This window comes from Apodemus sylvaticus, chromosome 2 (genome assembly GCF_947179515.1).
Source record: "Apodemus sylvaticus chromosome 2, mApoSyl1.1, whole genome shotgun sequence".
Lineage (NCBI taxonomy): Eukaryota > Metazoa > Chordata > Mammalia > Rodentia > Muridae > Apodemus > Apodemus sylvaticus.
In genome coordinates this window covers 62,726,513-62,740,128 of record NC_067473.1, presented here as the reverse complement: position 1 = coordinate 62,740,128, position 13,616 = coordinate 62,726,513, and the positions used below count along the sequence as shown (strand labels likewise).

General features: G+C 40.1%; 1 protein-coding gene across 1 annotated transcript in view; it reads right to left on the bottom strand.

Moving 5' to 3' along the window:
* Window positions 1-1,007: 1,007 nt before the first annotated feature.
* Window positions 1,008-13,616, bottom strand: part of Ift56 (intraflagellar transport 56) — a 48,288-nt gene continuing 35,679 nt past the window's right edge. Inside the window, exons 16-18 of the mRNA XM_052173461.1 lie at window positions 6,155-6,261; window positions 4,618-4,751; window positions 1,008-3,317 (exon numbers count right to left, since the gene is read on the bottom strand). Coding sequence (XP_052029421.1) covers window positions 3,206-3,317; window positions 4,618-4,751; window positions 6,155-6,261 — 353 coding nt within the window. The 3' untranslated portion in view covers window positions 1,008-3,205. The remainder of the gene's footprint in view (window positions 3,318-4,617; window positions 4,752-6,154; window positions 6,262-13,616) is intronic.

The window sequence follows — 13,616 nt, the reverse complement described above, 5'->3', positions numbered from 1 at the left end:
TTAGTATTTTGTTCCTGCTGATGACATGGGCTACCTGGCTGAGTTACCCTGTGTGTACTTCTGTTAGACTTTCTTTCAGGCCCAGACTGTGTACTATCTTGGCATCTTCAAATCACCAGAAATGCAATACAATACTTGGGAACCAGACTGCATGAGGTCGGATCTCAAGAGCTCCTTGCTATAGCAGTTATGTGTTCAGTTACTTAAATGGCAGTTGAACACATGTTCTGTGTGAAGCCCTGTACAATGTGATGGTCATACAACTTCATAATAGACTACAATCAGCAACAAGCCAAACCCAGTGTTGGTGAGAACCACTAGTCCTCTGTGGGAAGGCTTCTTTGGAATTATCTCTTTTTTTTTTTTTCATAAAATTTAACCAGTGGAGCTTTAAAGTCTCTTCCTGCCTTCATGATAGATTAGGAAAGGGAAATGACATATAACATGTCTAACCCTGTATTTCTGTGAAACAGAAGATCATAATGAGAATTCAATAATGGGACTGGATAGATAGCTCCATCATCAAAGTACTTGCTATGCATACAGAAAGACCTGAGTTCAGATCTTTAGCACCTACATAAGAAGCCAGGCCTGGTAGCATATGCCCTAATTATAGCACTCAGGGAGGAGACAGGAGGAACCCAGAGTCAGGCTGGCCAGCCGGTTCTGCCAAATGAGCAAATCCAGCTTCAGTGAGAGATGCGGTTTCAAAAAATAGGGTCTTATGACTAGGGTCTTAGGGCTAGAAAATGGCTCAGTGGTTAAGAGCAAATATTCTCGCAGAGGACTACAGTTTAGTTCCCACTATTCACACCTGGAAGCTCACAACTGCCTGGAAGTTAAGCTCTAAGAGATCTAGTGTCCTCTTCTGACCTGCAACTGTGCACACATCCACACACATACATATAACAAATATTTTAAAAATATAAGGTGGAAAGAGATAAGACACTCAGCTTAACCTCTAACCTCCACATGTGAGCACAACTGCATAAACATGAACACACATGAAAAGAACCAAAAAATAAATTTTAATTTAAATAAAGTACAGTGGTATATAATTCTTTTGTAGTACAAAAATAATTGTAAAAGTGTGTTTCCATTTGTAACTTTATGCTACAGATTTTTTAAAATAGTACATTGATACGATAGACTATATAAATTACACATTCCCAGCCTGGGGCCCTTCTCTCTGGGCTGTCATCTGTGAGAGAACACCTATGAACCTTGACACCCTGTCAAGACAATAAGAAACAATTATCCCTCCTAACAGAATTGCATGTGTTTCGCTTTAATTAGCCTTCATGTTTCTCTCAATCCTGTAGATTAAAAACTTTAAAGAGTAATCTAAACTTCTGCCATTGGGAACACACATCCTTCTCTCAAGGGAAATGTTATAGAGACTACTAAGTAGTAAACTCAAAATGTCTCCCTGGGAAGTACAGCCCTGTGACTGAGTGCCTTCCAGGAATGAGGAGCTGGAGCTGAACAGTGCTTCACTGGAAGATATCAACAGCTCTCAAGGGTGGATCTGCCTTCCCACCCTGTTGCTTCCAAGTATTTAAAGCAAAATTGTTTCATAAGAATGATTCACAGAACTATAGCAGGTTTGGTTGTATTTGATCCACCTGGTACTTTGACAAAGAGAACCAGGTGCTATTGAAAAAGTGGGAACACCAGAACAAGACGACACGAAGCTCTGGCATAAGGAAATGGTGCAGCATTGTTTCCTGCAGTCCTGGTAGTCCTGTTAGTACTGTGATTTGTACTTTGGGCCAATCATATCTGAGCCTGATGTCAAAGATGACACACTAGCCTCTTCTAAGCAGAGCTGAAGAAGGCCTTGGCACTGGCCAGAGGGGAGGCTGTGCTCAGCCACTGGTCCTAGCACTTCAGCTGGTTTACTCTGTACAGGTTTCCCTCTCCTTTCTGTGCAGAACTGCCAACTGTAGCAGGAGGCTGGGGCAGGAACAAGAATTAGTGGTATTCTAAAACTTCCTCCACCTCCTCCTCTGTACAGTCCCTTCTCTAGGAAGATGGGTCTGCATGTTCTAGCTTGTGAACCTCAGACTTACAGAAGAAAGTTACAGAGCATACAAACAGGTATTCTGATAAACAAAAAGATGTGGGTCTGTTTTCTGAAAGTGAGATGTAAGCCTGGAAATACTTTGTTGTAGAAGAAAGAAGTTTATATGATAACAGCTCAGAGACATGAGGCTGAGATATGATGGAGAGGTTAGCTATTAAGAGGTCTCTTCAAAGGACCTTGTTTTATAATTGTATTAATAAATCCCTATGATGTGTTCGTGTGTGTGTGCAATATAGACAGGTACATATGCTGAGCAGCGGTGGCGCACCCCTTTGATCCCAGCACTCGGGAGGCAGAGACAGGTGGATCTCTGAGTTCAAGGCTAGCCTGGTCTACAGAGTGAGTTCCATGACAGCCAGGGCTACACAGAGAAACCCTGTCTCATAACAAACATTGTCATGTATATATATTTCATGAAAACGTTCCAAGTCTTATGTTCAAAATTGCTGTTCATTCAGCAGATATTATGAAACTTTGTTTCCTAAACCCAACTCTGAGACTTACATACTTTCAGAGATGACAAGTTTTTCCTTTCACTCGCCTTTTTAAAAACCCACTCGGCTTGTGTTGCTGTCACAAGCTACAGAAGCAGTACTTTACTCACTGAACGATGAGTTAATGTTCCTTAAGCTGAGTATCTACTACTGAGTGCCTCATGGCCAGCATCAGAATCACACAGCTCAGGAAGACTTCTCCCAGGACTCAGAGATGTAGTCATGGATGGGCTAATGTACAGGATGATGGAATATGATCAAATGATAGCAATTTTTTAGTATAAAGGTACTTGTCACTGCAGCTAGGATAAAATGTCCTGAAATGCTAACCGAGAAAGAAAAACAAAACCATTATCTATCCCTAAAAGCCAGTAAATTACAGAAGAGTATTTGGAATGATTCTGGAAGAAAGGCACCAGGGAAGGCCACAGTACTTTCACCAGTAGATTACATTGGGTGTCAGCAGACCAGGGAGATCTGTGCGGCTTGATGGCTAAGTCCACACATACCACCCTCTCATGCTAATGCTCTAAGAGCATGGAAGGAAGTGTCAATCAAACAGGGTCCTAGAACACAGTTCCGATTTGATGTGGGAGGAAGCTGGTCCTGGCTAGGGCGTGGCTGCTTAGATGGGCACTCTATTCTCCTTGGCCCACTTCTTCATGATCCTGATGATATACTCCACTTGGGTGTTCCCTGTGCTTCTCAGTAAGTGCAGCACTTCCCGGAGGGTCTCTCTGAGGAAATGTTTTAGGAGAACAAATTTTCTCAATAGAGAAGAAAAACTGGCAATCTCATGACACAGAGTTCAAACCCAGTGAGGCATTTGTGTTCATGGACCCTCCACTGGGCATAAGCCAATTACAAAGCTGCTACTTTTCTAAGCCATAGCAATGAGTCGCTTCTTTGATACATTTGCTCAAAAAGGGTACAAATATACTTATACTATAAATGAGAAGAACAATAAGGACCAAAATTTGGTGAATAGCCAACATTTACACTTTAACTAAAACATGTTTTAACTTAACTCATTTTACGTATGCATGCATGCATGCATCCTTTTATGTATGTATGTATGTATGTATATGCATGTATGAGTGTATTTGCACTCTGCCGGTGCCTGAGAGGGACAGAAGTCGGTCGGATCCCTTGGAGCTGAACTTACAGGTGTTTGTGAGCACCTGACATCTGTGTTGGGTTTCAAACTGTAATCCTCATGACTGAGCAGCAACTGCTCTTAATCACAAGCCTCCTCCAGTCCCAAGTTAATATTTATTGTAATTAAGGCTTGGAGTTTAGGTGAGGCAGGCTGCAGCTTCCCTGTTGTCTCATCAGAAATTTGGGAAGGGCCTGTGAATCTGCTCCTCTATGGTGTTGCTTTCTCTTCCTTTTCTCTCTGAGGAACCTCCTGCATCTGACTAAGTGCTTGTATTCAGGACTATACATAATCACAAAGCAGGAAGAAAAGTTTGATAATTTGCTTGCAAAATTATTGCAGTTTTCTATCCATATGCATTCAGCAATAAATGTACTGCGTGGAACTACAGAACACTAATGAGTTAGTTTTAGCTCAGGCTGACTTTGCTAGCCATGAGCCCACTATTTTGCTTTAGGCTCTCAAGTGCTAGGAATTTACTTTTAAGTATTTTAGTTTTTATTCACATAGAACTATAATCCTTAGTTTTACATAATCGAATACCTTAGCATTCCCTAGAATTCAAGAAGGCAGAAGCAATAAAAGAATTATCAACCATGTCTACTCCATTTCTATTTCTTTGAGGCCTAAATTAGGATAGCAGAAGTTGCATTTGCTGTGGAAATGGCTGTCCATCCAGAGACAGGTGTACACCTTGCTCTGGATTTGGAGGCCCTTGCATGCTTAGAGTCCCTAGTATGTATGACTTAAGAGTTATTTGATTTCATAAGACATTTCTAGAAGGAAATGATCATAAAATGTTAAAGTCTCAATGATTCTACCTTTAAGACCTGCACCAGGAGCAGATGGACAGAGCTGCCTCTGTCCATTTGTTTACTTACTTGGGTTCTCTGCCAGCTAAAATCATCTGGAAAATGCCCACACAGGCACCCCTCTTGCCTTCCCAGTATTCAGGGTTGGGATCCAGTCTTTCTAGGACATCAAAAGCTTTGGCTGAATAGTAGAACTGGCCCATCTGCACAAAAGAAAGCATGGTGGTGGTATTAACATTTAGTCAATAGGTGGGACAGAAAGAAACATGGAATAGTGAACAGAATGGGATGAAGCAGATGCACAAAAATTTTGAGGTAGCAGCTTAGGTACATTTCAATTTCTAACTAAAACAAAAGAACCACAGTTTAAATGCATAGGTTCATTTAAAGCCACATGCCATTACTTTCAGTGATAGAACATTTTGTATTATACTGTTGAATTATGCTGTCAAGACATTTGCTATTTCTTCTAATTCTCTTCTCTTCTCTTCTCTTCTCTTCTCTTCTCTTCTCTTCTCTTCTCTTCTCTTCTCTTCTCTTCTCTTCTCTTCTCTTCCACTCCATTCTTGTGAGAAATGGATAGCTAGCTGTCTTGAATTAGGTATTTTCAAGTGTCCTCAATATACTATACTAACTCAACTCAAAATCTTTCCCTGATTCTCCTAAATTCTACCAACCTACTACTCAACCACTGACATAAGTTCCTTAAGTTCCTTAAGGCTTATGTAGAGTAATTTTAATCTAACAACTTGGGTGCTCTGGCAGTGGATCACATCCAAAGATGATCTGGCTAGAGTACAGACACAACCTGGATTACAGTATGATTTGGCTGGAATACTGACCTGCCCTTAGCATACACCTTTTATCCCTAAGATAGAAGGTAAGGTTAATTTGTAGAAGGATGTAGAAGGATGCAGCCATGTTTGAAAATGACAACTAATTGAAAGGCAGACGAAGTGATGAATCAGAGAAAGATTTAACAACGAGTCAGAGAGGATATGCCCGACTCTCACAAGAACAGTACAGAAATGAGAAGCTATTGAAGAGCAGTATGGGGAGAAGGAATGAGCTAGTAGTTTATGTGCGTATGGCAGTCTTACAGGAAAGTTTTATGTCACAGAGAGAACAAGCTAGACACAGGTGAAGACAGAGTGAGCCAGTAAATGAGGAAGATCCAGAAGATTAGAACATATTGCCAAAGTTAGTATGAGGCCAAGAAGAGCAATTCAGTCAGAAGCTGAGAGAAGCTGGACTGAATCAGTCAACTTGGTAGGTTAGATTGTATGGAGGCTGGAAGCCCCCAGGCCCATACAATGCCTTATCCTGTCTGCCCGCCTACTTCCCAAGTGTTCTTCCTCTTCTCAGAGTCTTCACATATCTTCACAGCATGTAATCCAGCACATACATAGAGCCGTGTGTGAACTTACTATGTCTGGCTTATTATGTATAAACACAAGTGGATCAACCACCCAGGTCCACATGCTGTGGCAAAACAAGACCTTCTAGCAGAGGCCTTCCAATAGCTCACCAGTTTCAAAAACTATTATTTAGCTGATGCCATGTGATGCTGGTCCTCAATTTTCCCTTTCCTGTCACCCAGACTTACCTTGTAACAGTCATTGGCAATGAGCTGTAAGAGGCTGAAGGACTCGCCAGAGGTTTCCATCTTGAGATAAAGTTCCCAAGCTAGTCTTGGTTTCTTATTCATAATATCTGCAAAAGAAAACAATTGTGTTATTGTTTATTTATGTTAGTGCCTCCGGATATTAACCAAAGATGTTCTTCAACTCCAGCCTTGAGCCTCTCAAGTGATGGAATTATAGGAGTGTGCCATATTGGCAGCATTTTTTAAACTTATTATGTGTATGTGTTTGTGCCCTTGAAGGCCAGAAGAGGGCACTGGATCCCCTGGAGCTGGTGAGCTGCCTGGGTGCAGGGAATAAATGTCTGTTCTCTTCTACCTTTATGTGGTTTCCAGAAGACAAGTGCTTACTTGAGTCATCTCAGTAGCCCCTGGTGCATATTTTTAAGTCTGACTGGATTGTAACAAGTCTATGCCAGGGATTGTACAGGCAACAGGCCAGACACTTGTGCCCAGGTGAGGCACCATGTACAGACCTGAGCCCCTACCTCTTTCCTTCACTGTAGTGTTTCCCCTATTTAATATCTAAATTTTAACTTAGGGAATCGCCTCTATTGTGCCCTGTTGTCATTTCATTTTTAAATTTTGTTTTTAATTTTTTTTGAGATGGTTTTTCTGTAGCCTTGGATGTCCTGGAACTTGATTCATAGACCAGGTGGACCTTGAGCTATGGAGATTGCCTGCCTCTACCTCCCAGATGCTGCGATTAAAGGTGCATGCTCAGCAGGGCGGTGGTGGCGCAAGCCTGTAGTTCCAGCACTCTGGGAGGCAGAGGCAGGCGGATTTCTGCGTTGGAGGCCAGCCTGGTCTACAGAGTGAGTTCCAGGACAGCCAGGAACCCTATGAGGGTGGAACTGGGAGCAGGACTGAATGCAGAGTGACAGAGTGACTATACCCTTTAGCAAAGTGGGAACTTCTAGAACTTAACTCAATCTAAAAGATAAGTATGTAGATCTTAAATATTTTAGGTTTGACTAATTCTGGTAAAAAACCAGTTAGATGGCAACATTGCAAGCTCTCCACATGAGAAGTATTTTACCAGTATTTTGTATTAAACCCAGTGCATAGAATGGCACAACGCATGAGTTATTTCTTATGCGTTTAAGAAGCCTAAGCCTGGGGGCTGAAGTGATGGGTGGCTCAGTGGTTAGGAATGCTGGTTGACAAACAGAGAAACCCTGTCTCAAAAGAAACAAATCCAAATAACAAACAAACAAACAAGGTGCATGCTCATACCACCCTGCTTATTTTTTAGTATTTTTTTCACAGAATCAACTAACGTGGGCTCATAGAGGCTCACAAAAATCAGGGAGCCTGCATGGGTCTAACCTAGGCCCTCTGCATATATATTATAGTTGTGTAACTTGGCGTTCTTGTGGCACTCCTGCCAGTGGGAGTAGGGTCTGTCCCAGAATCCTTTGTCTGCTTTGGGACTCTTTTCCTCCTACTGGGTCACCTTATCCAGCCCTAAAAAGAGGGGAGTGGCCTAGTCTTATGGAAGCTGTCTGATAAGGATGGTGGGAACCAATCAAGTCCTCTGGAAGTTCAGTGAACACTCTGGACTATCAAACCATCGCTCTAGTCCAGATTAGCTAAAAAAACAAAACAACAACAACAAAAACCCTAAAGCAACAAAAAGCACAAAAATCTTCATTCTGTAGCACTGGATGGCCTAGAACTCAATATGTAAACTAGGATAGCTTTGAACTCACAAAGATATGGATCCCTATGTCCCTCAAGCAGTCAGTATCTTAGACTGACCACAAACTCATCATGTAGGCAAAACTCACTATGTAGCCAAGGATGACCTTGCACATCTGATCTTTCTGACTTCTGTTTAAGTAGTGCTGGGTTGTTTTGTTTTTATTTGTTTTTGTTTTAATTTTGTTTAATTGTATTTTAATTGACATTCTCAAAGAACATAAGACCTTGCATAAGCACATAAGTGGTTGTGGGTCCCGTGTCTGCCTCCTGAAGGCCAGTGTTGTTTTAGGTTATCTACCCATGCTGGGGATGACCTGGCTCCTCTTTGTTTTATTGTTCACACTTTGTTTATTTTTCCCCTCTCACATTTTTTTTTTTCTGTTGCTCAGACTAATTACTAGTCCTACGTGTTTATTTTCCTCTGTCCTACCATTAGTAACTGGAACAATGTACTACTTTTGTTCCTTTATGCCACTACAATCATTGGAGTTGAAGAGGCAGTGGCTTTTAACTGACACTTGCTGCATCTTCATGGGTTAGAGTTGTTTCTTCAGTGAATATTCTAATCTTAGCAGAGCTGGACAATGAGATTAGTGCTCAGAGCACATGGTCTGAAGGCTCAGCTACTGAGCTACAATCTAGGACCAGAAGAAATGAAATAGCACCTCAACTCTACAACAACCTAGTCCCTCTTGGAGAATACTTTCACAGAAAGAACACACGTGATCAAAAAACAAAATCCAACAAAAAACATAAGCCCAGATGTGCAAATCCCAATGCAAGGCCTGGTGAGGAACCTTGAATCTCAGCACTTGGGAGGTGCAGCAGGTGGATCTCTGTAAATCTGAGACCAGAGTCTATCTATAGTAACCATCTAGTCTATATAAAGTGAGTTCCAAAACAGCCAGAGCAACACAGTGAAACTCTATCTCAAAACAAAACAAAACAAAACTTCAAAAGTCTCAATGTAGAAACAAAAACCCTGAAAAATTACGACTATGTTTACTCTAAAAATCAATAATTTTACAGTAATGGAGTCCATGAGAGTGAAAGTGAATTAGGTGAAATCCTGGACAAAGAATTCAAAAGAAGCCAGGCGTGGTGGTGCACGCCTGTAATCTCAGCACTTGGGAGGCAGAGGCAGGAGGATTTCTAAGTTCGAGGCCAGCCTGGTCTACAGAGTGAATTCCAGGACAGCCAGGACCACACAGAGAAACCCTGTCTCGAAAGAAAACAAAACAAAACAACAACAACAAAAAAGAATTCAAAAGAACAAACATGAGAACACTCACTGAAATCTATGAGGACATGAATAATCATCTGAAATCAAAGAAAACATAAATAGCTGACTAGAGAAATCAGTATAAGGGACTAGTAAGATGGCTCAGTGGTTCAGAGAACCTGCTGCTCTTCCAGAGGACTCAAGATTCTGTTCCCTGAAACCACATGGTGACTCAAAGCTGTAACTTCAGTTCTAGGGGATCCAATGCCCTCGTCTGGTCTCCCCAGGGACTGCATTCACAGAGTATACACACCCATACACATAAAAGAAAAATAAAGGTTAAAAAAGACATAAACTGTTAAAAATAAAATTAAAGTCAAAATAAAATATGAAAAGGATTCATAAAAAGAAATACTGACAAAACTTAACTTGAAATTTTGCAAGTGAAAAATTCAGTAAGTCATACAAAAATGTAGTGGAATGCCTCACCAATAGATGGATCAAGTAGAAGACAGTATCAGGACTGGGGAAGAATGAAGATGAATGTGATATCTAAGCTCAGCTATCAACTTGACTATATGGAATCAACTAAAACCTAAGATTCTGGGCATGCCTATGAGGCATTTTCTTATTTGGATTATCTGAGGCCAGAACACTCACCCTAGATGTAGGCCATGCCTTCGGGTAGCAGCCTATATAAAAGCACTTGAAAAAGGAAGCATCTTCTTTTTTTTAACCTGCTTGCCCTCAGTCTCACAGGCAAGTTCATCTGTCCCATTGCTGAAGCATTCCTTTGCCCTGTATTAGAACTTACTTCTTTGGGATTCCAACATAGATTAAAGATCATCAGTTTTCCAGGAATTCTTAGGGCTCTAAGACTGGGAGAATGCTGAGATATCCAGTCTTGGGAACAGAACAACTACCAGATTTCAGCCTTTCTACCATGAGACAGCCATTGTTGGAGTACCTGGACCCTATTCTGTAAGCTATTATAGTAAATCATATATATGTGTGTGCGAATGTGTGAGTGTGTGTGTGTGTGTGTGTGTGTGTGTGTGTGTGTGCACATTCTCTCAGCTCTGTTTTGTTAGAGAACCGTGATTAATATAGTGAACATTCATATAACAGTAAAAATAAAGTATTAGCCGGGCGGTGGTGGTGCATGCCTGTAATCCCAGCACTCTGGGAGGCAGAGGCAGGCAGATTTCTGAGTTCGAGGCCAGCCTGGTCTACAGAGTGAGTTCCAGGACAGCCAGGACTACACAGAGAAACCCTGTCTCGACAAAACCAAATCCAAAAAAAACAAAAAATAAAATAAAATAAAATAAAATAAAGTATTAATAGAAGATGAGAAAATTAGATATATGGAATATAATTAAAAGACTTAATGATCCATGGGCATAAAACAAAGGCAATAAAGACAAAGGAATGAGCCCATGGAGCTCTAAAAACTCAGTTACAAAAAAAAAAGGAGTTGTATACACCTTCACTACAATTTTTTAAAAATATTTATTTATTATATGTAAATACACTGTAGCTGTCTTTAGACACTCCAGAAGAGGGCGTCAGATCTCATTACAGATGGTTGTGAGCCACCATGTGGTTGCTGGGATTTGAACTCAGGACCTTCAGAAGAACAGTCAGTGCTCTTAACCATTGACCCATCTCTCCAGCCCTCACTACAAAATTTAGTTTGAATTTTTGGACCTTGCATGTCAAGTGACTCATTTGCTCCTAAGGAGCAAATGTATGGTTAGGCTGAAGATCATTGCTGGTGATGTTGCTGTTATAACTCTTACCACCAGTACTACTATTTCTGCATTAGTTTTAACACAAGAGGTACAAATATCTAGTTTTGTTAATCATCTTGCAGAAAATATAGCCAATGCCTTGAGCATACAAAAGGATTTGGATAGACGGCTAGAACAAAGAATTGATGTATTGTATGATATAGTGCAGATAATGGGAGATGAGGTACAAGGAATGGAAGTCAGAAGCCATTTGGAATGTCATGCCTAATATTTATGGATCTGTATGACTTATGAATGTATACTGAGAGTCAGCATAACTGGACCAGAGTAAAAAGGTACCTTCAGGGTATATGGCATAATACTAATATTACTTTAGATTTATTAGCCCTGTAATAAAGAGGTTGTGAATATACCTTCAGGGTATATGGCATAATACTAATATTACTTTAGATTTATTAGCCCTGTAATAAAGAGGTTGTGAATTTAAGAAATGCAAAGCCTTTGTCTTTTGATGCTGCCAGCATTGCAAATAATGTTCTGAAAAACTTACAGGCCATTTTTCCTTCATGGTCCTCATTTACATCTATCTCTCTTATTGGGTGTAGCAGGACTTAGTTTTATGATTCTTTTTGTTTGTTTGGTTGGTTGGTTGGTTTTTGTTTTGTTTTGTTTTGTTTTGTTTTGTTTTGTTTTCGGAGACAGGGTTTCTCTGTGTAGTCCTGGCTGTCCTGGAACTCACTCTGTAGACCAGGCTGGCCTCGAACTCAGAAATCCACCAGCCTCTTCCTCTCAAGTGCTGGGATTACAGGCGTGTGCCATCACCACCCGGCTTTTATGATTCTTTTTATGGTATGTCTATTACCTATTCTTTTGAGAGGAATCATCAAGCTTTTACAGATGTCAGAGCAGTTACATGAAAGTTCCAATGTCTTCCCTAGCAGAAGTTGGTAGTCAATGACAGATAAGATTGTATTTACAACCTTCTCAACCTAAGACAAACTAAATACAAGATTATTCTTGTGCCAATGATGGGTTTTTGGATGGCAACCTAAGACAGGCACAACTTTCTGATCCATGACTGATAAGGTGCAAGGTTCTTATAGATAAAAAAGGCAAGATTATCTCAGACGTGGATCAACCTAAGGCAGGGCATGAATGCTGGGATTCATATACCGATGACAGATAAGGTCCATACTTCTTGAGGGGATGCCTAAGACAGGCCCAGTCTTCATGCACCAATAGCTGAGAGAGCTTTGGTTTGTATAGATTTAAAAAAAGGAGGACATGTAGGGAGCACATCCAGAGTTAACTCTGACTTCTTGCTTGTGATTAATCATAAATGAGTCTGCCAACATCTGTCTTTGTTTTTAGTTAAGACATGTGTTATATCCTACCAAATTCTTCTACTTATGCATATGTCCTTGAGAAACTGTCCAAGCCTAAAGGAAACAGCCTTAGTCAAACATAGATACTGTGTACCATAAACTCACCACATAACCATCTGTGGTCATTGTTTAACTTCCTGGAATTGGTCATGCTTTCTGTTTCTTGCCTTTAATGGGCACTGAGAAAATACACTTGGTGCTGGCATGGTATTGACCAGGAGCCCTCCCATAGCTGTCTCTTCCATCTTCTTTCTGCCTTTCCTATGATCATCCTCATTCCCCCAGTTGTGGTTCCCAAGTTGACTGACTGGTTGACTCTGGCAAAGCTTTTATAACACCAAGAAGACAGGACTAGAAAATAAGCTCCTAAGTCACTAAGTCCTAAGTTACTAAGTCCTAAATTACAGTTAAAACATTAAGCATTACAGAGCCCAAAGGAACAGTAGAACTTTCAAGGAGAAGCAAGAGAGAGTTTTGAAAGAGAAATTCTAAAAGTCAGTAATCCATGGATTGGCATATTTCAAATTATCAAAGACAATAATTATCAACCCATATTACTATATTTAGCAAAGCTATGCTTATAACGGAAGAAAAGTTGGCCATGGTAGCTTATGTTCACTAAAACAAAGCTATAGAAGAAGATGAAAGAGTTATAGACACTGAAAGGAAACACTCAAACCCATGAAGGCAAGGAGAGAACAAACCATAGCAGCATGGCGCATAAGCAAAAGAGAAAACCTATAGTAAATATTATGTTAATAATATAGAAACTTGGAAACTCAAAGACTTCCAAGTAAAACCAGAAGTAATACAAGGTATCCATTTTCTCCACTCTTTAAAACTTTAACCAATCTATTCAATATAGTCCTTGAAGTCTTAGCTAGAGCAATAAAGCAAACGGAAAGTAATAAAAAAGTAGTCAAATTATCCCTATTTGATTTATGATCTTATACATTAGAAACCCTAAAAATTCTACCAGAAAACTTTTAAAACTAATGAACACTTTCTACAAAGTCGTTTTTCTATATACCAATAACAAACTTGCCAGGAAAGAAATCAGGGAAATAAGCCAATTTATAATGCCTTAAAGACAACACGACAATGATTTGGAATAAATCTAACTATGGAAGGAAGGGACCTATACAGTGGAAATTTACACACACACACACACACACACACACAAAAACACTAGAAAAATGGAAGAATTCCATTTGTCATGAGTCAGCCAAATAATAGCAGTCTTTTTACTAAAAACAATATACTGATTCAAGGCAACTGCCACAAAGTTCCAATATTCCTTAGAGAAACAAAAAGAATGCTAAAATTCACATGTAAATACAAAAAGGTACATACACAAAAGCAGA